At 36.7% G+C, this 26,271-nt stretch overlaps 1 protein-coding gene across 3 annotated transcripts in view; it reads right to left on the reverse strand.

The window, feature by feature from the left end:
• Nucleotides 1–26,271, reverse strand: part of SYNJ1 (synaptojanin 1) — a 71,375-nt gene that overhangs the window by 27,012 nt on the left and 18,092 nt on the right. For all 3 annotated transcript variants that reach the window (XM_012732560.1, XM_012732573.1, XM_004675352.2), the window contains exons 5-15: nt 25,709–25,792; nt 20,908–20,969; nt 18,390–18,486; nt 17,133–17,302; nt 15,893–15,974; nt 13,482–13,634; nt 10,714–10,870; nt 8,496–8,519; nt 5,667–5,858; nt 3,874–3,958; nt 128–268 (exon numbers count right to left, since the gene is read on the reverse strand). In XM_012732560.1, the coding sequence (XP_012588014.1) occupies nt 128–268; nt 3,874–3,958; nt 5,667–5,858; nt 8,496–8,519; nt 10,714–10,870; nt 13,482–13,634; nt 15,893–15,974; nt 17,133–17,302; nt 18,390–18,486; nt 20,908–20,969; nt 25,709–25,792 (1,247 nt within the window). The remainder of the gene's footprint in view (nt 1–127; nt 269–3,873; nt 3,959–5,666; nt 5,859–8,495; nt 8,520–10,713; nt 10,871–13,481; nt 13,635–15,892; nt 15,975–17,132; nt 17,303–18,389; nt 18,487–20,907; nt 20,970–25,708; nt 25,793–26,271) is intronic.

A 26,271-nucleotide genomic window follows, 5' to 3' on the forward strand; every position in this document is an offset into this window, starting at 1 on the left:
AAAAAAAAAAAACATTTATACAAGGACCACAGATAAATGTTTCTCTGAGCAAACATTTTGAGCCCTTTTCCTTGTCATCTGGTTGTAGGAAGTAACCTGAAGAGAGGAGAGTGCTCTGTTCACTGACCTGATAAAAGGAGCGTGCTGTGGTCTGATAAAGACAAACAGACAGACGCCCACCAGTTGCTCAGAGGCCAGCAGCACGTACTTGTTGTCTCTGGAGATGGTTTTCTGAAGTTCCACAGCCCAGAGCTTCTGATTTGTGGTGCTACCAGAAAACATGACAAAGAGAATCTTTCAAAAGATATTGATAATGGTCAATTAAGCCTTACTTATTAAAATTGTAACCTGCTGTCATGAAATCCAGTGACTGGAACTCTCTGTAAGCTGTTACTTCCTTTAAAAGAAAAACTCAAAGTTTAACCAGGAGAACTTCATTCTTCAAAATCTATTACTCCTTTACAAGCAAACCTGAGCTTTCTCATTGAATGAGAAGCCAGCACATGAGCAGTCACAAGTATGTATGCTTTTCCTTATGTGCTCGTATGGATGACAGAGATGTGTATGCTTCCAGATCAATTTCCCTTATTTTTCTGGTGTATGATTAGCATATATTTTTAAACATTTGGAAAAATTTAAATGTACATATGAAAAAGATAATCATAAAATAAACCACTATATACCTATCAGCCAGATTAAGTGGTTATGAATATTTTGTTCATCTTTTTCTTCTCATCTCTTCCTTTTTTTGGTTAAGTGTGGAATATTTTTAAACCAAGTCGAAGATCCATGCCAGTTCACCTGTAAATACTTTTGTATACATACTTACTGCCACAGAGCAATTTTTATTTTTACGTTAAAAATAAGTGATGCTGTTGTCACACTTGAGTATTAAAATTCCTTAACACCACCTCATCTTCGTCCATATTTAAATTTTTCTGATTACCTAAACAGTATCTTCTTGCAGCTGCTTTCTTGAAACAGGGCCAAACAAGGCCCCGACACTGCACATGCCTCTTGTGTCTCTCCTAATCTCATTGTTCTCAAGTCTTCCCACGCTACTCTCTATTAATGTCATTTATTTGTTATGAAGCTGTGTCATTTGTAAGTCTGGATTATTTGGCTGGCATGTCTTCATGCTGTCTTACCTGGCCCCTCTACCTCTCCCATTTGCTTTAAACAAGCTAACACAAAAGCCTGATTAAGAAAGACTTTCATTATAAAATAAAAAAATAAATATATATAAAAAAAAAAGAAAGACTTTCAATTTATGTATTGGGCAGTGCAATCACCCTTACATCACAATAGGAAGTTCACTTTCGGTGAGTTTACACTTGGTCAGCTCTTGAGATTGTGACAATCTAATCAACTCTTAATTATAAAACGTTCCCCTATTAATCCATCGTCTAGGGCTTTCACATATATTTAATCACTGACTAGACCTATGACTTCACTCAGCATTACAAAATATTGACTTTATTATTTCAGCATTCCACAGGATTTTGTAGTAAGCTGGAATTCTTCTATAAAGAACTTTTTTTTTTTAAAGATTTATTTATTTATTCATACAGAACTGGGGTACAGGCCAGAGATGCGGAGGGTGAGAGGATTCACCAGAGACAGAGTGGGGAGCAGAACAGGCAGATCGACGAAGTACACTGCTGAGGGGAGCAGCGGGCGGATCAGGAGAGGTCTGCCACGCCATGTGGTCACCTCCGGGGCAGGCGGGAATTGAACTCATGCGGAAGCGGCTTTAGATTCTCAGTGCTGTGCTTTAACCCGCTGCGCCATCAGGGAGGGCCCCTATAAAGAACTTTTACCAAATATTCAATTACTCTGAAACACAGTTCACATAAAGAAGGAAGGATAAATGCTTCAATGTTTGCAAATTTTTGGAATAACAAGTAGTTAAGAACCTCCACAGGAGTGCAAGACAAGTGACGAGAGGTGTGCCAGAACATGCCCTCCACCCACTCCCACCTGGCGCTATGCCACACTGTGTCCAAAATACAGATTCAGAACTGGGATCGCTAGCCTGTCCCCTAACTCTATGACTTGGATTCTGAAGTGAGAATCACAACTTCTATCCTTTCTTCAATTCACCCCTCAATCCTCTCAGTAAACCCTCTCTGACCAGCCCAACTAAGAATGCAGACGCCTCCCACTTCCATATGCCGTGCTCTCTTTTCCTCATGTTCCTCCACTGCACTCACCAACTTCAAAAGCTTTATCATCTACTTATTACAGTTCCTATTGATTGTCTCTTCCCGTTAGAATATAAGGGGCTTTTGTTTGTTTTATTCACTGATGCATCTTCATCAACAGAGAAGGTGCTCAATAGACATGGTTAATCAAATAAATGACTAATCACCGGTATATTAAAGATTTGATTAAGTTCTATTTAGGCAAACAATCAAAACATCTGGTACAAGGAACCCTGTAAGTATGTTCTATTTTAGGGCCTGAATTTATATTTTCAGGAAAGACCTTCAAACAGCAAAATGAAGGAAGTTGGAGTCTTGACTACTTCCCCATATGAACTGCTATCCACTTTTGTAAAGTCATTACTTGTAAGATTAATGACTATACCAAAATATTTCTACCCATAATTTTACAGTTCTGAAAATCTTGAAGAAAATGATACAAAAGATGAGCAACTACTCAACCTTAAAAGAATGCATACTTTCATAAATAAACACTTAAGTTTTACTCAAATTACTTGTATTTACAATAATGCTTCAGAACAACGGTTCGGAAAAGAGACAGTAGTACTTTATTCCAGGGAGGAAAACATACTTGAATAATTTTATGATGAGATCAGTGATGACATAACTAATATGTCTTGATATTAAATAATGAAATGTGTCAAAACTTCAGACTATCGACGTACTCTGTTAATTAACATTTTCCAAATGAACAGTATGAGACGTCTCAAATTCACGAAAGGGTAAATGAATTTCAGTGTAAGAGCGCACGAAAGGTTCACTGCCATGATTTCAGATTCCACACTGTAACTAAGCTTTAATAAGCTACTATTTGTTCAGTTTTGGCAAAGTATCAGAAAAGAAACAATCTGAAAGACTATTAAAAATTATTTATTGGCGGCCCTCCCTGGTGGCGCAGCGGGTTAAAGCACAGCACTGAGAATCTAAAGCAGCTTCCGCATGAGTTTGATTCCCGCCTGCCCCGGAGGTGACCACATGGCGCGGCAGACCTTCCTGACCCGCCCGCTGCTCCCCTCAGCAGTGTACTTCGTTGATCTGCCTGTTCTGCTCCCCACTCTGTCTCTGGTGAAGCCTCTCACAGCCCCTGAGCCTCTGGCCTGTACCCCAGTTCTGTATACACAAATAAATAAATTTTAAAATTAAAAAAAAAAATTACTTATTGGCAACTATATACTGACAAAATTTTCTTTATATACTTCAACCAAAACAACATATTAACAATAGGCTAGTACACAAATTGCCTTAAGCCAGATATTAACAAGAGATTTGTGAAAATACATAATAATGCTATCTTTCTTGGTAAATTTTTCCTTCAGAAAAGTTAAAGGAAATAGCTACAGGTTGGGGAGTGGGCTAAGGAGGGTGGAGGAAGGAGGAATATGTTATTGCTGTTATCATTTTTGTTTTATGTTAACATGTAGTGGGTTTATTACTGGTATTTTTCAAATGATTGTTTTAAAATTTTTATTTTTAATTTCTAGTTGATAAATATCAAAATATAACTCACATTAACAAAAGTTATTTAAGATTACATTTTTCAGAGTATAGAAAGACCCCAAACTACAAAGTTTAGAGTGCTGTGCAGTCCAAGAAGCCCCTACATGTCCTCTCAGTTGGAAGGTGTGCCCAAGTCATCTCCCTGACTTACCTGGCATTCACAATATTTCCGGCATTTAACTCCACCATTTCTTCAAAACCAATTGCAAATATGTCAGTTGGTTTACTTCTTTTATCTACAATTAAGCATCCAAGAAAGACTTTTAAATAACAACTTCAGTCAAATGACAACCCAAAAAAGCTCACGACCAGATCCCAAAGAGATCCATTTTTATGTTTTAAATTTAACCAAATTCAAGTTAAAGGCAAAGACCCATCAGTGGGGTCCAAATTTGCTTTCTATTCAAATTCAAATGTCCCAAGTTAGCTTCTTTAAAATGTTATTCTTGAAGTTCCTTAAGTCCTTTCAGAAATCACTACAAAAGACAGACAGAATACCTTCCTCAAAGGCACATTGGGAAGGTCAAAGAAATCCTGAGAACAGGCACTAAGTAGCTGAGAAACCATCTCAAGTTAGAGCTAACAGCTGGGAGGGACTCTGCACCTTCCACGCTTGATCTATTTGCTGTTTCCTAGGTGGAAGAAATTCAGGAAAATTAAAAGAGGTTTGGGGGGGCGGGAAGACAGACTGTTGTTCTAGCCTTCTGCTCACTCATAGCTGACAAGGACTGAAAAAAAAACCAAGCTGTTTGAGATAAACTACCCAGAGGTAATTTGGAGAGCGCAAGTATTCAGAAATGAGGACAAATGGCTAGCAAGAGTGTATGACTACTATGAACTAATACTGAAAAATGGAAAAGGAAGAATATTTACTTACTGCTATTACTCAGGGCTCAAATGTGCATCATTTCGTTTAATTACTACACACATCATCAAACAAAGTGTTTCTGCCTTTTATTTACAGACAGGGAATTGCCACTTTGCAGGGCTCAAGCCACGTGCCCAAATTCACACATAAAATGCACTAGACAGACACTCAAGAGCAGACTCCTGCGCCCAAATCCTGGTTCTGTCGCTACAGGCTGCACAGCCGTGGGCAGGTTACTTCCCGTAGGCTTTTTCATCTGTCAGTCTGGAATAGCAGCAGCTGTGCAGTCGCTCTGCTATGAGGATTAAATGAATGTAAATAAATATAAAGTACTTAGAATTGTGCTAGCTATTAATGATAGTAGTAATTACAGCCACAAATCCAAACCAGTATCAGTTGTGAATGAAAAGGGGTATTTTAATGAAACTTTGAGAAAAACCCCAAAATAAGAAGTAAAATTGGTATCTCACACTATTTTCGATGTATGTCACCTGCACTTATACTACTCCTTTTGAGAAGGAATTAAAGTAGATTTTTTAAAAAGGTGGCAGTCTCAAATTCATGGTTCTAGTCAAAATCTTAATGAAAGAAAGCATCCTCAGCTTAACATGTTCTGATTAGAAACAGCACGATGGCAGAGGACCCAAACTGAGTGACAACTGAGTTCCAGTGATGAGCCAGACGGATTAAGTCACAGACCAACAAAAGCAGAAGGGTTTGTGAGACTACTCAGGAGCCTCTCTGAGTGTTCCTACCTAAGTGACTAGATTTGGAAAATGAAACATTTAGGTTTGAAAAGGAAACTCAAATTATCAATAGTCAAATACCAAAGAAAAACATTTAAAAAATTTTTAAAGTTAAAATTTTAAAACTTTTCTTAATAAAGGAAAATAAAACTCTATGAATGAAAAAGAGATAAGACATTAATAGCGATGATCTATAAAAATGTTGGCCGTCGTTTTCATAAATGCAATTTTTCTGTACAATAATGCAGACTGTAAAGTGCTCAGTTGTTTTCTGGATCCATGAATCACAGTCAGGTCACAGTAACTCAACCCACACTACACAGAGCCAACCTTGGAACTCCTGGATGCCAGCTAACTTGGGCGCATCGAGAAGCCAGTCGGTGAGAGTCTGGTTCCTAAAGGCTATGCTGCGGAACTGCTTCCCGCCGTTCACGTTCCACGTTCCGACACACACTCGGATTTTCTTGGGCTTCGAATACTTGTAGAAATTCTCACACATGTTCTTTAGAACTTTAGAAGATGCTAATCAAAATCAAGACACAAAAGAATTTTAGCATTAAACCACATAATTTTTGTAACTGAGAAAAATGTTAGAAGTGCAGTTACCACCAGAAAACGAAATGAGCGTGACGTGCATGCACAGGCACATAGGTCAGCCTCGCAAGCCCCGCACAATGCAATGGACCCAGGGCAGTTTCTTAAAAAGTGATCGCAGTAAGTGCAATAGTCAACGTAAAAAGAGCCATTACAAACTAATACAGCAATGTAACCCATGCAGAACAAACAGTTCTGTTTCAACGGAATAGTGGTACTTTATAATATACATTAGAAACTGATCTCAGGACTACAGCAATTGTCTTTCATGTGACTTTCATTTGGAGGCTGATAAAAATATAAATTTTATTTTTCCCAAAAACTTTTAAGAACATCACATTTAAGATTCTAGCTACTGACAGGTGGTTTGACAAATAATGGCTCCTTGACAAATGTAAATTATGGGCAATAATGAGATGTCAGAGACTGAAATCATTACTAAATGCTTGCCATCTTGCTCAGATAGAAGCCAAAGTCCTTAACAATGGTTTACAAGGCCCTGAACAATCTGCCCTTGCCTTTCTGCCCTCGTCTGCTACCTACCCCTTCCCTGTTCAATCCTACTCATTGGCTTCCCTGCTGTTTCAAAAAGATGCCAGTGCTGTTCCCAGCACAGGGCCTTTGCACCAGCTGTTCCACTTGTTGCAACACTTCTTCCTTACCTCTTTCAGATCTCTGCTTTCCCAGACCATCTTACTTAAAAGTTCATTCTGTCCCAAACCTTCCATTTTCCCTCATTCCTTTCTATAGAATTTATTGCCCTTTCCAAACTATGTATCTTATTTATTCATTCTGTAACTATCTCTCCTCACATGGCTAGAGCTTTATGAGAGCAGAATTTTGTTTACTGCACTCTCTCTAGTGACTAGAAGAGAACCTGGGTCAAGTATATGCTCATTAAATAATGAATGAATGCTCAATAATCTGAATCCTAAATCTCCTTACTGCATAACTGTTGACAAACACCTACCTTTCCTCCTTCTAAACTACACTTCATTTTGCTTGAATTAAATTTTTGGCACTTAAAGTAGATAGAAGCTTACCAAGACCTCAACCTTAAAACAGAGACTATGTACTTAGTTGTCAGTTAACTGGTAAGGGAAAAAGGAAGTTGAAATGACACCCTCACCTCTTACTACATGATCTTGGTTTATTACCGTTATTATTTTATGATAATAAAATGACAGTTATGAAAGAATGAGAGTAAAACGGGCAAAAATAGTTCAGTAGTATTATGAAAATGACTCCCCTGAAAGAAGTGTGATCTAGATGAGAAGCTGTGTTCCCAGAGGCAGACATACCACGTTCTAATCCTCTCCTCCATTATTAAGTTTCTTGCACAGAGGAGTCAGGTGATGACAAGAGCAGATTATTTGTTCTGGCTACAGGTGTGGCTAGTTTAAAGTTGGTTGTCCCCACATGAAAAATTACTCTCTATCATTATGGTTTGTCACTGGCCTTCATAGCTTAAGTCACTGCCATTGCTATAATTATGATAGCAGCGTCTGCAGTCCCTTCTATATCAAAAAGCCATGCTCTGAGGTTAAGTAGTTTAAAATATTCAACAAGAAAATAATGAACTGTGTGAGAATAACAGGTTGCCACATTGTATGAAATAGGAAAGTCTACTTAAATGGATAAAAAGTTACAAAAATTTCCCTTATTATTACAATAGGCACCTTAATAAGCAGAAAAAAAAATAAGCCTATGTTCCAACAGATGTCAATCCTAAATAGCTTATTTTAGAAAACTGACTTCATCAAAATATACCCAATGCCCACTTCCTCCATTCTTCTCAAAACAACAACCAACAGTTATCCACAACATAACTAAGGAGAACAAATGTTGAGTGATATCCAGTCTTAGTGAAGGGAAGTAAATAAGTCTTTTTCAGCTAAACTTCTGGCAATAGCATAGCTTATGCATCTTTGCCACAACTTCATATTTATAGTCAAGATTTAGACCTTTTCCTGGGAGTGAAGCCATGAGGTACTGTATACAGGAAGGGAAAGACAAGCAGTGACCTTTAAGATCTTACCCGCTTAACAACTCTAACTTTATTAGCATCTTAATGCTTTTAAGAAGATTCCAGATTGCATTTTAGATCACATCTTATAATTACAGAAAATATTTCATCCACACTGAGAAAATGAAAATGCCTTTAAGTATTCTTGAGTACTTATATATATCACAGAATACTCTGCAACTAACCCAAAATAAATCAGTTTCTTTACATTAGCCTGCTTAAAGTATATCACTAATAACATTTGTTTAATAAAATATAAAAGTAAAATTAAAACTAGATAAACCATATTTAATTGGAATTAGGCATTTACTACAGGAAGACAAAGAGCACTACATATTTTCTTCTAAATGAAGTTGTCTGTTTTCTTAAACTTCACATTTTTTCCTCAAATTAAAACAAGAAATCAATTATCCTGTTAGAATCTGAGGGCAAAATAAGAAAATTTCCAAAATTTTTATGTGACTTGATTTATTTACCATATCAACTTTAAAAAATAATAAAAGGTTTTTTCATTTATAGGTTGATTTTCTATACTGTACCTGACTGTAATGTCTGTTCAGATACTATGGATGCATCAAGAAGGAAACAAAGAATCATTAGTAAAACATCAAGTTACAGTTAAAACCTATAGTGTTACCACAAAACATTCTAAGATGGTCTCTCTTTGTTCTTTCAAAAGTCAATATGATGAATTTAACTTTTACTGATTACTAGGGGGCCCCATAGGGGAAAAATAATGAAAGCATGGATGCAAAACCTCTGCAGCCAAGGAAAACCCTACAGTGACTCAATGATTTCCAGACCCCAAGGGCCCAGGCTGGCTTTTCAGGCTACTCCCATGACTGACTGGGTGTTGAATGTGTGTGCATACACTTATATTGAAGAGAGAATATAAACATGAAAATTCAAGAGACTGGAGGCTACTGAACATATAAAAGATACTGTCTGGTCATGCACCTTCTAGTAATCTCTGTGGGACTTACCATCTGGTGAGTACGATCAGTTCAGTCATGACAAAACATACAATAGATATAAAATCACCATGCTATATGAAACTGCAAATTCCCCTAATCCTGGGGCAGATGGGGGAATATAGGGCACAAACACTCAAAAATTTCTGCGGTGACTCACCAAGCAGCACAATTTAAAATACATTAAATGGTTAAGAAGTGCATGAATGCTCCTAATACAGCACTTCACCTTCCAAAGATCTAAGTTAGCTTGTAGCAATGGCTATCAGGATTGCTGCAGCTTGTGAGTGACAGGGGTTTGGAAATGACGAAATGAAAGATTCTCTGAAATGGGAGGAAATGTTTTAACAGAAGGTGTGGGTGGGTGTGGCTCACAGCACAGCTGGTGACTGAGGTGGAGAGATGGCTCAGTGGTTACCACACCACACACCTATGTGCATATCTGTGTACGTGTGGTGTGTGTCCCCACCCCTGGTCTGTGGGGTGCAGTGTCATTGCTGGCAGAGTCATGTATAAACTAAACTAGAACTGGTATTATGCTCAATGTTCCCTAAGGTAGCATTCATTTCAGAATAAATTCCCATTCTAAGGACAAGTTATAGCATGATACTACTGTTTTATTTAGCATACTTCACAAACATTTAAAATGTGAGAACTATAAAACTGGTGCTCAAGCTTGGGAGTTCCTTAAGTTTCTTTCTTCTTCAGTTGCTTACTTTCAATTATTGCTTAAGAATACCTCCATGTCAAAGTAGGCACAGGTGGAAAGAGGTGAGAGGATGCAAACTCTCAAATCACTACTGCTGGAAGCCAGAAAAAAGCCTGAAGTGACAAGCAGTAGCTCTGATCAAATCTTGATTTTTAGAGCTTCAATAAGGTTCAGCCCTCCAACTGACTTACAGATCCCAGAGCCACTGACTACCTCCACAGCCTTGTGGAATTCAGAAAGATTCCATGATGACCTAATTGGCCAAGTAATTGTCCAAGAGTATAGTCCTTGATGAGGAACAATTTCTTCTACCTGAATGGGAAAACTGAATGGGTCTGGTTTGGGGATAACAAGAAATTAAAATATTCAGGGCAGTGAAAAATCAAAATAGAAAAATAATAGGTTTAAGGAAATCTTATTTATTATTTTGTAATGACTTAAGTTTTTCCATCATGCATAATACTACTTATATATACTTAACCAATAGGAGCTCAAATTGCTTTGATTTTAATAACAGATACAGTTAAGACAAAATGTTGCCCTGAAAGCACATATTTATGTCAAATATTAAAACTTGGAATAGTGAGTGTCTAGTAATAAGCAATATTTTAAATTAATTAATATGATTTAGTGTTTATTCAAACAGCAACTAAAAAGATTACATTATAATAGCTTTTAGGGTAGCAATTAGCAAAATAACCAATATAGATATTGCTTTTTAACAAAGCACTTGTTTACTACATAATTTGGTTGTTGAATGTTCTATTAAAGGTACTAGCTGAATATTTTATGAAACCGTGTCTTCCACAGTTAGCAATACTTAAACCATTTACCTCCTCGCTATTAAACTAAAAAGAGAACGCATGCATAGGCCTCTTTTTATGACTCAACACCACTGATGGTATAAACATTTCAAATATGCAATTTTTAAAAATTACACTCATATGAAATTCCTTCCAAATTATATTAATCTACTCAATCTACACTTTATGCAAAAAGCTTTCATTTATCTCTTAAGACATTTAGAAAAAATACAAATAGCACAAAGAAAGTAAAACACAAAGTAAGCACACCTACCACGCAAGCTTCCAGTAGTTAAAAGTGCTCGAGCTTTGTCAGCCAAGTCACTGTTTAGAGTGTTCCCCAGGAGCAGAACATCAATGGCCTCTTGCTTGGAGCTGTCGAAGAAGTTATTCTGAATTGTTCTAGTAACAGAACGTGCACCATCTTTTAACTTTCCAGCCTGTTGAAGAAGGAAGGGACAAGGATTTTCATTCTAAATATTGTTGATTTTATCCAGTAGGCATTCTGAAACTTGAAATTAGTTTTATATGATTTCACTAGAATATAAAGAACCTAATACTTCCATTTTGAATATTTAACCATCTCATTAAAATGGCTCGAGAAACCACTGTTTCATCTTTTTAGATAACAGCTGTGCACAGCTCACAGCCCACAGCTGCGCCCAGTAATGACATCCAGAACAGTAAATGTGGGAAACTGTTTACAACAAAGGAACTAAATGGAAGGAAACTTTTTCAAAACAAGTAAATTACTTTTTACATCCCTACTTACAGACTGGGATAAGATAGGGAGAAGCAAGGGGGACAAAGAAGGGTATGTTATACTTACATGCTTTAGAAAAACTTCAAAGTATATAGCAGGAAAATGCTTCCCAATAAATTATATTAGTCAAAACTAAAATTTAATGTAGGAATGAAGGGCTAGTCTAAAAAAATTTCAAATTCCAGTTCATAAATAAATAGTACATGTAAACTACAGTTTATTTATTTTAAGCCATTTTACTGGTTATATAACTATAATAAAAATAGCAAATATGCCAATTCCAACAGTGAGAGAATTAACTAACTTTTTTTTTTTTTTAAAGATTTATTTATCCATACATACAGAACTGGGGTACAGGCCAGAGGCTCAGGGGCGGCGAGAGGGTTCACCAGAGACAGAGCGGGGAACAGAACAGGCAGATCGACAAAGCACACTGCTGAGGGGAGCAGCGGGCGGGCCAGGAGAGGTCCGCTGTGCCATGTGGTCACCTCCGGGGCAGGCGGGGATGGAACTCATGCGGAAGCGGCTCTAGCTTCTCAGTGCTGTGCTTTAACCCGCTGCGCCACCAGGAAGGGCCTAACTGTAACTTTTAATGAACATTTATTTTCCGTAGGGATATTAGTTACTATAAAGACTTATTTTGATTTCACAGATTTGGATGATTGTTTAAAAAAAAACCACTCTTAGGAAAAACATCAATTTGCAATATGTATGTCTTATTCCTTTAACCTAAGGCTTAAATGTTATTTCCTTCCTTATAATAACACAGACAAATGACATTTGAAAAGGCACTCACCATTCACATTACCGGGCAATTAATCAAAAGGAACCCAGAGAAAGGAAAAGAAAGAGCAGTTCAGAAGTTAGATTTTAGTTCAATTCAAATTAGTAGATGTAATAATACAAAATTTCACTATGTACTATGTTAGAGAGACTGAAGACCACTGAAAAGATATATAACTTCTGACATTATTGGCTTAATCACTACTAAAACAAGAAGGTAAAAGAACATAAAAATATTTTAAGCAATGGTTCTAGAAAATCATGTTTTACTAGATAGAATTATGTTGCTAATAAAAGGAATTAAGTCAAAGCTTAATAATTTCAGGCTTTCAAGAATAGGGACCATTTACGGGGTGGGGGGAGGGAAATGCACGGGATTATGGTGATGGCACACGGGTGACTTGGTGATGGGAAACCCGCGAGGATTACAATTGAGATGGGAAAAAAATGTACAAAATGATGTAAAAATAAACTTTTGTAATAAAAAATAGGAAAAATAAAAAGAATAGGACCATTTTGGAAGTAAATATTTCTATATGTCAATACAAGTCATTTCAATGAGATGAACGACAAAAAAAAATTCTGCAGGTAAGGTCAATACTTCTGGAAGGATGCATGGCAGAGTATGAGACACGAAAGAGGAGGGAGATTTGGAAATTAAAAGAAGACCAAGATAAATGAGTCACTCTACTAAAGAGGCTGAATAGGAACTGTGAATATATTGTTCTTTCTGTTCTTATGATGGATTTGAAGAACTGCAGAGAATTAAAATATAATAAATCCAACTAAAGTCAGAAGCCTTAAAGAGTCAATATTTAAATGTATAAAATAATGAAAAGACATCATTCATGCTTCCAAATAAGAGCCAAAACTAGATCAGAAAGTTATCGATAGAGAATAACAACAATTAAAAAGTTACGTTTGAAGTACAAAATTGTAAGTCCATATCTCACATTTCTTTGCATATTTTGATAGCCTCCTTCTCAGAGCAAGATAAGGAGAAGAATAAAAACTCAGCATTCTATCCCCAATAATGTAGTGTTCATAGTTGGTATGGAATACATTGTCCACTGATTTATTTCTATATGTCACGTATCTATTAAATACTGTGTCAATCCTGGGAAGAATCAAATGATATAGGATCTTTTAGGAGGCTTGTAAATTTAAAAAACACAATTTCATAAACAATATAAAACATCTACAAGGGAAAATTATAAAAAATGTAAGCTATACGTATGTATGTACACATACATATATATACTTAGTAGGCTACTACTAAATGACCGCTTACGTCATATATACACACATCCTACACCTGGGAAGTAAAACTATCTTCCTGTCAATTGTCAGCATCTACTATGTTCAAGTGGACATGAAAGCACAATGAAACAGAATTCTAAAACAGCTACTTAAAAATAAATTTTCAAAAAGACCACTTAAAATCTTCCTTAAAAGAAGAAAGAGATTCTTCTGCGATTATGTAGCTGGGCACCCACCTTTGCTTTACCCTCCAGAGCGCCAGTGCCTGCATATATTTTACTGATTGAGTCGCCATTCACAGACCACATGGACCGAAACACTTCTTGAAAACGGGTAACCAGCTGAGGCTTTTCAGCTAAGCCCAGAGCTTCCAACTGTTTAGCTAGCATCTACAACAGCAAAACAGAAATTGCCTTCACTACATTAATACGTCTGTTATGATTTTGCTTTTTTTTTATGAGTTTACTTTTTAAGAACTGCAAGAACCAAACCAACAATTTACATTTAGTGTGTACTATAAGGAGCAACATTCTGACAAAATAAATTTACTAGGTTAATGGTGTTATTTCCCATCATTTCAATTTTGAAAGTAGTATCAGTTAATGAATCTTACAAATAACTTAATAATCTCTTGCAGGAATAAGAACTTCTTTTCTGGTTAAACAATAAAATTAATTTTATTAAATATCCCCAAAATCAGATTATCTTATTTAACTAAAAGAATGAATTATTCAGCAACATGCTCTAAGTAGTACAAAATAATAAAAATTACCTAGTTTATCTAAACAGAGAGAAATACTATTCCTAATTTGGTTTTATATATTTGAATATTCATGGTCAAGCAATTATGAGAAAAGTAGAGTTGCTCTTGAATTATCACACACATAAAAGCCCTATCTCTAAATATACAGCTTTTATGCATAAAATCTATATTGGTGAGTTGTACAGGGAAAATGAGAAGAAACAGAATGCAAGGAATATAGGAGTCTTTAGGCCACCAAAATTCCTTCATTTCAGATAAAAAGTGCTTAGAAAAATTTTTGGTCTTTGTGTCAAAGCAATGTATAATTTTTATCAGTCTATTTCTCTTACTTGGAATCCAGTCATAGTCATAGTCATAGTCTGTCTTAGTTTTACTTAATTCCATCCCACTTGTGTTCAGTTTATTGTTTATCTTGTTTATCTTTTTCTGTGTGTGGCAATTACCCATATCTATAGCTGGATCAAGAACTAAAATAATATAAAAAAACACTAAATTGGGTTTGTGAGATTATCTGGTACTTACTCCAGAGCTGTTCTTTGCTATCATAGAGAATAAATCAAAACATGATTTCCTTTGTCATTTATATCTTCCTCTCTTTAAGGAGTTTGGCACAGCTGGTCTTTGTCCTAATTTGGTTTTACCTAGGTCAGCAGTAAATTGTGAACCCTGTCAACCAACTAATAGGTAGTTGTTTCATACTGACTACCAAGACTGTACAATCAGCTTAATCAACTTCTGAAAACTGACACGTCATTCATTTAATGAAGACTGTCAAGTATTTCGATAGACTTCCTTTCAGAATCTATGCAAATTTAAAAGACCACTTGAAAACATATCTTGGAATAAGTCCAAGTCATGTGATAAAATTCATCCAAATGACCAAATGCCTGCTTTCACTTCTGTTGTCTGTCGTATTTTCTAAATAAATTATAATAAACCTTAGCGACAGATTTCAAGACAGGCAAAGCAGCAAAATTTATTTAGTTACATGGAAATTATATTTCTCCAGTATTCTACACACCATACTTTCATTTTTGAGCTAAAAAGAGCCTCAGCTGCAGAGTAATTAACCAATGTTCTGGCCAAACTGAAGATCACTAACTGGAGGAAACAGGAAAATATTCCTTCCCATTCCTATTTTTAAATAGTGCTTAGAATAATGCTGACTATCTATGGTGTTAAGTAAAGACACACCATAGTCTTATGAAGCTAACTGTTGCATAAGACAGATTTAGAAAGCTCAGCACTGCTACAATTTGCCAAATAGTTGAGACTATGTATCCATTAGACTGAATTTGGTGGATAAGTGGTAAAGAAAAAAACCTTTCAGAGAAGTTCAATCTCATTATCTTTCACTCTCACTAACAATGGCATTCTCTTCTCAGGGTTTCTGTAGTTACTGACTTGATATGCCTTATAAACTGCACTGGGTTACAGACTGTAGAAAATATAACCTTGTAATATTATACATGCGACAACAGATCCTTCCCAACTCCTAAGAGATTCTCAAAACACAATGCAGAGAATGAAGGTCACGTACATACACATACAGAGATATGTACAATTTTTCTTCTAAAATGTAACCAAAAGATGCAATTATTGGAATAGCATAAAGAGGTTTTTTTTAAAGGGAAAATTAAGGAACAATAGCAGTATTCCCTGCTACCTAAAGAGAGAAACTTTGAGCAGGTAAAGGAAACATTTAAATGAAAAGGAATTTTCCCTTCCTTCCCCAAAAAAGACTAGAAGAGAAGCAGAGAACATCTTTAATGAAACAGAACTTCATTTTGTGAAAACTAGTGAGAAACAAAATATTACAAAAACTCTAAAGGAAGCATCATTTGATATAAGTGTCCTACACATAAATTTTGATTTCTGTTTTACCTCTAAGCCAAAGAAAGCTTGCACGCTATTTGTTCTGTCAAGACAATCCAAGCAGTTTGTTCGAACTGTACCACTCTGGCATCTGTAACAAATTCAGTAAAGTCAAACAGAAATGACACTGAGGTAAACTAAGTGAGAAAAACTAGTGCAGTTAGCAAGCCCACAAAAAAAGATGAAAACATTTTGCAGTGAACAGCCAAATACCCACCATGTAGGCTCTACAACTGTTACTATTTGCTTCCATATATTCTTCAGCATATCTCTATTCACTCATTCATATTTATTTTTAGTTAGGTTTGTTACCTCATAGTTCTCTACATATATAATGTAATCAAATAGTTATGGAAAGAATTCCAGAGATCTGTTATCTCTAAATACTCTACAAACTAAAAAACTAAAAATTTGACCTTCATCTGTTAGTTTACCTCAACTCATATTCTGAACTTAAAAATTTCAGTACTTTTCTTCTATATTTCCTAAGCAAAATCTGAAGATTTAAATTATTATTTTTTTTTTTTTTAAAGATTTAATTATTTGTGCGTACAGAACTGGGGTACAGGCCAGAGGCTCAGGGGCGGCGAGAGGCTTCACCAGAGACAGAGCGGGGAACAGAACAGGCAGATCAACGAAGCACACTGCTGAGGGGAGCAGCGGGCGGGCCAGGAGAGGTCCGCCACGCCATGTGGCCACCTCTGGGGCAGGCGGGAATCGAACTCATGCGGAGGCGGCTTTTAGATTCTCAGTGCTGTGCTTTAACCCGCTGCGCCACCAGGGAGGCCCAAAATCTGAAGATTTAAATTATTTTTAAAGCAGATAACCAACACATTTTTGTTTATCTGCACTTAATAGTCCTTACTGAGGTCAAGACATAGTAACATACTTCGTATTATGAGAGATGTGAAATGGTCCCATAGATATCAAACAGCAAGAGATCTGAAGTCAGATGAATCCTAGCTCAATAGTTATGTGGCCCGAGTAATTAAGGACTATGCCTCAGTGCCCTCAAATATGAGTAGAGACAATAACAGAATCAATAATTATGATTGTTTTTGATATATTTACAGTTGTGCTGCCTGGCCTATATTATATGCTCAATAATATATTATTTTTGCTGAATTCTAAAAAAGTTATTTCATTTAGCAATAAACATCAAATTGAAGAAATTTAACGATTCAATGTTAAGAACAATCTTTAAATTATAGAAAAGTTCTAGTTTATTAAAAGAAAAACAGCATCAAACCTTTGAACTTCACTTCCATTGAAATAAAAAAATCCATAATCTAGAAACTTCTGGACCTGTGGTTTAAGAATGCTATGTAATTTTTCTGCCTTCCCTCCTTTAACCATTTGATGATAGTCAAAATTCACCATGTGGATGTCGGTGGCATGTTCAGACGCTTTCAAATGGCTCTGTAAGTAAGAAGGCAAATATTCATCTAATGTCACGTTAGACGTTAAAATACGATCTTATCAGCATGGTCCACTGGGATCTTACTAACCTCACAAAGTTCTCATCCACACTGGCAGTAAAATGGACAGTTACCTCCTGATGTCTAATGATATTTTTTCACTAAAACCCTACATGCTACCCTGTGAGGTTAGGTGACATGATTCATGTCACAGGACTTAAATAATATTCTCACCTGGTTTATAAATGGCAAAATTATGTTTCAATTTTTACTGTATTTAGTAAATAGTTTACTAAATGTACTGTAAATTTGAATTTACTAAATTTAACTGTTAATATTGATTACAGAATCTCAAAGTAACTTATTTTTTAAGATAGAGCCCACAAAAGATTAGAATTTTCATTTTGATACCTTCACTCAATATATAAAGTCATTGTAAAGTATGATCTGCTTAGAAACAATTTTATTTCACAAGGTTAAAACAAAATCTCCAAGTAACTCTAACCTTCATTATGCTGAAGTTTAGAAAATGTTTTCTAATCATTTTGTTTGTTTATATTCCTATGCAACAGCATAATTTATTAATTCAATAAGCATTTATTGACTGCTTTAGATGTTATTTTCAGCAGTTCTTTGTTATGTGAAATTCTCATTTTCTCTCATCACTATAAGAAGGCTTGGTCTTCTATTTGCATCAGGCACCATTTCATAGCTTCAATGCAATCACCATGGTTTCCAGGAACTAGGCAAGTCAGTGAACAGATGAAAGAGGAAACTGCCTGGTATTTTTCAACTAGTGACAGATGAACATTTTGGGGGGATAAGAGTATTCTGCTCCTCTACAACATAAATAAGGCAAGTAGAAAACAGTGTCAATGCCTTAAATGCTTTCCATAATCCCAGGTTCAGCAACATAATCCTAAACTATTTCTTAACAGTCTTGAGATTAAAAGATACCAGTAAGTATCCAATCCTTTTCCAAGGAGAAGTTTACTTTCTGAGAGAACTTGATTGCTGTAATGTATTATTTTTCAAGTATTAATACTATTCTGAATGTCCACGGGGCCAGAACAGAAGATTATTCTTACCTGGAAAGCTTTGCTTAGCATATGTTCACCTTCCTTGGATCCAAGCAAATTTACTACAATTTGTTTGCCATACAAATTCTTAAGAGTTCTAAAATGCCTGTTAAAGAATATAAGCAAATGTCAAATGATAAGCCAAAAATGTTTTTCAATAAGAGGAATCCATTAACAAACAGTGGTAGTAATTTAAATTCATAGATTAACAAAGCTGGATATAAACCGAGTCCACATGATTTTGAAACTCTGAATTTATGAAAACTCAGCTCATGCAATTTCCTCTCTGACTCATCAGTGCTGAGACTCCCACCTATGCCAGAGCGGTCAGAGTCAGGCTCTCTCCCACTCTTCTCGGCTGGTGTTAGACAGGCACAGAGCACAAACCGATCGGCAGGCAGCAGGCGGTGGGGGTGGGGGAGCAGCTAGGGCAAAGGCGCAGCGTGGCAGCACCTCACATGTCAGGCAAACTGTGAGGTTTAGGGTGACCTTCAGGGCTCTAGCCTTAAGAAAAACTGACTCTCATTATAAGTCTATTTTTCTTTCCAGTTTCTAGCTATTCCAGAGGCTCTAGATCAAGGCCATTGAAAGAATATGACATGGGCCACAGGTTATGATTAAACATTTTCTAGAAGGCACATTTAAAAAATAAATTCAAACAAAATAAACTTACTTGTAAACAACTCTATCAAAAAATGGGCAGAAGAGCTAAAAAGACACTTCTCCAAAGAGGAAATTCAGATGGCCAACAAGCATATGAAAAAATGTTCAGCATCACTTGTAATAAGGGAGATGCAAATTAAAACCACAATGAGGCCCTCCCTGGTGGCACAGGGGGTTAAAGCACAGCACTGAGAATCTAAAGCCACTTCCACATGAGTTCGATTCCCGCCTGCCCCGGAGGTGACCACATGGCGCGGCAGACCTCTCCTGACCCGCCCGCTGCTCCCCTCAGCATTGTACTTTGTTGATCTGCCTGTTTTGTTCCCGTCTCTGTCTCTGGTGAAGCCTCTCACTGCCCCTGAGCCTCTGGCCTGTACTCCAGTTCTGTATGCACAAATAAATAAATATTTGAAAAAAAAACCCACAATGAGATACCACCACACCCCAGTGAGAATGGCACATCTTAAAACAACCAGCAACAACAAATGTTGGCAAGGAGGTGGAGAAAAAGGAACTCTCCTGCACTGCTGATGGGAATGCAAACTAGTACAACCACTATGGAAAACTGTTTGGAGGTTCCACAAACTGCTATAAAAGGAGCTTCCATACGGCCCAGCAATCCCACTCCTAGGTATCTACCCAACAATCACAAAAACACTGATTCAAAAAGACATCTGCACTCCTATGTTTATTGCTGCTTTATTTACAATTTGAAAAACATGGAAACAACCCAAATGCCCAAAAGTAGATGACTGGATTAAAAAGATGTGGTACCTATACACAATGGAATATTACTCAGCAACCAAAAAAAAACCAGACACATGCCTTTTGCAGCAACGAATGGAGCTGGAAAAGATCATGCTTAGTGAGATAAGCCAGAAAGAAAAGGAAAAATATCGGATGGCTTCACTCATAGCAGAAGTATAATGGACTAGGCGAGAAAATAATAATAATGAACAGCTATATACCAGAGACATTTTATGGGGATGCAGTGGGGAATGGAATAAAAAACAGTGGGGGAAGGGAAGTGCACTGGACTATGGTGATGGCACATGGTGATTTGGTGATGGGAAGCCCACGGGGATTACAACTGAGGTGGAAAAAGGGCACAAAATGATGTAAAAATAAACTATTATTTTTTTTTTTAAAGATTTATTTGTGCATACAGAACTGGGTTACAGGCCAGAGGCTCAGGGGCGGTGAGAGGCTTCACCAGAGACAGAGTGGGGAGCAGAACAGGCAGATCGACAAAGTACACTGCTGAGGGGAGCAGCGGGTGGGTCAGGAGAGGTCTGCCACGCCCTGTGGGTCACCTCCGGGGCAGGCGGGAATCGAACGCATGTGGAAGCGGCTTTAGATTCTCAGTGCTGTGCTTTAACCCGCTGCGCCACCAGGGAGGGCCTAAACTATTATTTTTTAAAAATTAACTTACTTATATTTTATTTAATCCAACTCCGCTAAAATACCATTTCAACATGCAGTCAATACAGAACAAATATTAATTAAGATATTATGGGTTTCTTTTTTTTGCATTAAGTCTTTGAAATTCAGTGAGTACAATCAACTTGTACTAGTCCCGTTTCAAGCACTCACCAGCTACATGGGGTTGGTGGCTACTCTATGGAACAGTGCACCCAAAGAAGTGGTATTCAGGCCAAGAGATCAAGCACAACACACCTGGTACTACCATCCCTAGACGTGGGACATAATGCTAAGTGCCACTGCTTCTAGTCAAGTTAGAAGTCAGGAGAAATTTTACTTAGACCCAAAAGGGCTGACTTAAATCAGTAAATATAATTACAGCTAATCTCACTGTTTCACAATATCAAAACTTATAGCACTGTGTGAAAGTAACTGGTCTTACCTATCAAAAGCAGGTGCATTGGCTTCAAATCCCCTTGACATACGGACACGATGAGACCCCACCTAGAAACAAAATATATGTCCAATCACACCAAAAGCCAGTATAGAGAATAAGACATATCACTCTTACCATCTGTTCATTGCCTAAATATACAACAGTAAATTAAATAATTTGCATTCATGATGGCCTTTTAAAAAATAAGTTCTAGGGATTTTTATTTTATTTCCTTTTATTTGTGAAGCCATGACCTCACACTTGCAAAATAATAGGGATTTTAATTTATGAAAGATTCTTAATAGTTCCTTATATACCTACCTGTTTTAAGCTCAAATTGTAAGCCCTATGTAAGTTAACAGCTATTATTTCCACGGGGGCAATAAAAATACTGAAATGCAGTAAAATAACCTGTTTCCATAGGTCAATATACCTAACTCCAACATAGACTTAATTTTCAGAGTTCTAAATTCCTATTCCCTTCAGTAACCTACAAGTGCAATGTGTTGTTGATGTGTTGTTTTTCACTGTTTGCTGAATATTCACTTTTTGCCTAGACATCCAATAAATTAAAATGATTGTTCCAGGAGAAACACTTCCCAAGTCAATCTGTCAGTCATACAACAATGGTAATAGCACATTTTGCAGAATCAGAAAATCTGGGTTAACAGAATTATATAAGAAGGAAAATATCTACCTATTGTATTTCATTATAGTTTTTCTTTTCTCATATAGTTCAGGGACAGAGAGAGATGGGGCAGAATGGAGAAAGCTGTATCAGAAGCCAATATAAAGCTGAGATCAGATTACTTCCCCAGACTTTACCTTTAAACATTTCCCTCTGAGCCTTTGGGATCAAAGTTCCACAAAATCATTCTTGCTAATCTGTGAACAAACAACTTTAAAGGAGGTGTGGGAGGAGAGCGGCCAAATCAGTCATGCAGTTCAACAAATAAAACCAGAAAATAAGCGCCAATGTTCATCCAATCCCAAGACTGAATGAATGATCAGTTTTATCGTTCATCATTCTCTCTCCCATCCTGGTAAGACAATCTAATTACTATCATGATAATCAATGGATTTTCCCTTTAATGTGTCTTTTTTAAAGGATTTATTTATTTATGCATACAGAACTGGGGTACAGGCCAGAGGTGCATGGGCAGTGAGAGGATTCACCAGAGACTGAGTGGAGAGAACAGACAGATTGATGAAGCACACTGCTGAGGGGAGCAGCAGGCCGGTCAGGAAAGGTCTGCCGTGCCATGTGGGTCACCTCCAGGACAGGGGATCTAACTCATGCTGAAGTGGCTTTAGCTTCTTAATACTGTGCCTTAAGCCTCTGCACCACCAGGGAGGGCCCTCATGTGTTTCCTTTTTAAGAAGAAACTGATTTGCCTTAATGTCATATCTACTGTCAATTTCATTTTTTAGTGCTTACTAATCTTTATAAAATTTAAAAATCTGAAAGGTGTGTTCTCCCATTCATTAAGCATTATGGACTACAAAAAAAATAGCAGCAGTCAAGTCAATACTTTTCTTTGGAATAACCTCAGGTAACTACTGGTAATGCTACACAAGTTTTAAGACTTAGCATTCATCTACTGATTAATATTTACCTTGTGCAATATACCACCAACTGTTAAGAAGGTGAAAAAAAATACAAGTTCTCATATTTTTCAGGTAATACCAAACACACGTGTACAACTAGCTACACATTATAACTTGTACAACAATGCAGTGGTTAGACTAAATTTTATTATTCAATGTTAAAGAAAATAAGTTCAAAGAAATGTTCTACTACGACAGCTGTGATAAAAGTACACACCAGAAAGTTTTAAGGCTTTAAATAACCACAAATTCACCCAATTAAAAAAAAGGGGGGGGCTCCATCAAAAGATATTCTTTAAAAAACATATAGGTAAGTATTACGGAACATCATTTTCTAACAATATTGCCAGATCATAAAGAAATGGGCATTTAGAAAATCTGATAAGCAAACTATATTAGAAGTGGGAAGGCCATACAGAGTACCAAGAGAAAAATGTTTAGATAACTCAGGGACTCTTCCAGGAAAGAAGAAATTATGAAGACCTTCCATGGGAGGACAGGAGTGGAGACAGAACAAGGGAGAGGACCAGGGCCCGGGAGAAAGCTGGAGCTGCGTCACAAGACCTTGTTGCTGGCTCAGAAGTGGTTGCTGGATTTACCTCAGCATCATCAGTGGCAGGAAAATTGGTTAAAATGCAGATTCCGGGCCCTCCCTGGTGGTGCAATGGGTTAGGACACCTCAGCCTCTTCAGTGTGAGTTTGACCCCCGCCCTGGAGGTGACCCAAATGACACAGCGACCTCTCCTGTCTCATCTTATGCCCCCCTCAGCATCGTACTTTGTTGATCTCCCTACTCCGCTCCCCACTCTGTCTCTGGTGGATCCTCTCACTGCCCCTGCACCTCTGGCTTGCACCCCAGTTTTGTATGCACAAGTAAATCAATCTTTTTAAAAAATGCAGATGCCTGGCCTCATTCCAAGAGATTCTATTCAGAAGATGAAAAGTGGATGCCATGAACCTACATTTTAGAATCAATTCAGATGATTCCTTTAAAATCTTTTCATTGAAGAACCTCAGGAATATTCTTCATGGAGCTGGAGAGGGAAAAGTCAAGGGCCAACCACCTAAGGATTGTTAGTGAATTCTGACTTGGTATAGCCTCTCTAGACAACACTAAATCTGGTTCTCCAAAATTAATTCCAGTCCCAAGAAGACATAGGACACCTAACAACCATTATAGCCACTCCAAGTCAAACTTCCTTCTTTAAATTTTAGGATTTAACATTTCTTTTTTTTTTTTTTGAAAATCAGTTAAAACATCAATTACATATTTTTATTCCTTTATTACAAACTCTTTTTAGAATGGTGGAGAAATTGCTCTACTCTGCTGTAAGAGATACTCATGAAGCAAATCTACTCCTAGTAAAAGAAAGGCTGACTCTGAAACTGAGAAGTTAAATAATTGAGAACTGCTGATTCAATCCTCAACCTCAGAAAATAGGTCAACTCAGGGACAATTTAGCAGAATTTGTGACATGGCCTCAAAGTCTGAAAAGTTACTATCTCCATCAAGAAACGAGAGATTTCAATGTCCATGTGCCAGCAGCCAGGAGACTATCTGTGTGGTCAGACAAGAAAGCGGGAAGGAAGCCCCTCCCAAGGATGCCGTCTCCGTGCAATGATTCAGAATCCAGCCTTGTCAAATAATCAAACAATGCAGTTTTGAACTTCTTAATAAAATAACACAGGAAGAAGTATAGCAGAGGAGGTCAAAAGATAAAAAGATTATCAAAATCTTATACCAGCCTGTCTCTGAAACAAGCATTCACATTGCATCAAAACAGGACTTTGGTGATGTTCTTAAATACTCCAAGTGCTTCTCTTATCATGAGAGTTTTGAAGAAGCAGGGTTAGGTTGGAATTTTTTCTCAACAGAAACTTGGGGAGAGATATTTACTTAAATTAACCCTACACAGGCCAAGGATCAGACCCATAAACTTAAACTATTCTTGATACTCAAGAATCTTAACTAATCAGTGTAAGTATTAATTTTTGTTAATTCTTGGTCTGTCTTGAGTAACATGTATTATTAAAAAGGCTCAAGTGATCTCCAATTTTTTCCCACAATAGCCACCCTAGAATTTAAGAGATGCAACTATACTAGGAGGAGGCAGGAATTTTTCCTGTCCATTTTTTTAATACTATAGACTGAGGCACAAAATTTACTAGACAGTACATACTAGAAGCCTAAATCAATATACATACAATGTAGAGACGAAAGATTTTTTAAATAAAAAATGCAAAATCACATTCTTATGGATAATCCCATATTACAATCTTAATATGAAAAAAGTTGTTTTAAAGATTAAAAACATTTATATCAACAAACAAAAGAACTGTTTTTTTTTTTTTCAAAGATGATCGCTAGCCAGGTTAAGTATTCAAGAGAACAGTAAGAGATAACTAAAAATTACAAAGTAAAATTTCAGTGAGAGATACATTATTAACAATGATGCTAATAAACTTTACATAGCACTGACTATGTGTGCCAGGCATTATTTTAGGTGCTTTTCATTTTATCTGTCAAGATCCCTACAAAGGAGGGTTGTAACATTACTATTCTAATTTTACAGATAAGAAAGCCGAGACAGGGCACCCTCGTGGCACAGGGGTTAAAGTTTCAGCACTATCAAGCTGCTGCAGCCTGAGTTCTATCCACATCCAGGAAGCTGACCCACATGGCACAGCAGACCACTCCTGTCTTGCCCTCTGCTCCCCTCAGCAGTGCACTTCAGTAGATCTGCCTATTATGTTCCCTATTCTGTGGCTGGTGAAGCCTCTCAAACTGCAAGTCCCCACCCCCACGCCACACCTCTGACCTACCCTCCAGTTCTTGTATGCATAAATAACTAAAATAAATATATTTTTAAAAATTATATTTTTCTGCCTATTGAAACTAAATCATCATGTACTAAGATACTGACACAGACATATGCAAACATTTTGAAAAACAATATACCATGAAAACATTCAAAATTTAATACTAAATACAGCAGTTGAAGTTTGAGGATGTTTTAAAGACCAGTAAAGGAGAAAATATCTAAGACAATTCCAGGAAGTCTGAACTTAGAGCCTCGTTTGTGAATCTAGCTAATATTATTAGGCTGAATAACTCTCTAAATGAGCCACAAACTATACTAAAAGTTTAGGAAATTTTCCAAAAGCAAAAATTAAACAAAACTAAATCTCAGAAGCATACCTGCAATCCTGGCTGCTCCCAGAACAGAGGGACAGATCCCCGGATTTGTATGAAGGAAGAAACCGCATCATCTAAGTACACAACCTACAGGGAAAAGCAATGTGTGAGACAGCCCTACCAAACTGTCCCCTTCTGCCGCACAGACACAGTATCGCGACAGCCAGTCTCTCCAACACTAACTGTCCTAACAAAATATCCAGAACAGTCCACGAAGTAAGCATGACTTTTCAATTAGTGATAGGTCTTCTCTCTATATATATTATAAAACTAAAAATATAAGCAAATCATAACTTTAAAAAAGGAACCCCTTTAAATCTCAATATTTTACGAATATACTTTCTGATTCATTTAATTCTTGGTTACTTTTTTTTTTTTTTTTGCTTTTTATGTGTTTCAAAAACTAACATTAATGTTTTCAAAAACTAACTTGAATATCTACATTGGGAAAATAGCCTGAATCTACAATTATATAGTTTAACAGCTAAAATAATCACAACTTTAATTTTAGATTATACCTATATCTACCTTTAAGAGTTAGATTTGGAGAAGTAAACTTTTCAAGT

Source organism: Condylura cristata, unplaced genomic scaffold (assembly GCF_000260355.1).
Source record: "Condylura cristata isolate star-nosed mole 26May11 unplaced genomic scaffold, ConCri1.0 scaffold00003, whole genome shotgun sequence".
NCBI classification, from domain to species: Eukaryota; Metazoa; Chordata; class Mammalia; order Eulipotyphla; family Talpidae; genus Condylura; species Condylura cristata.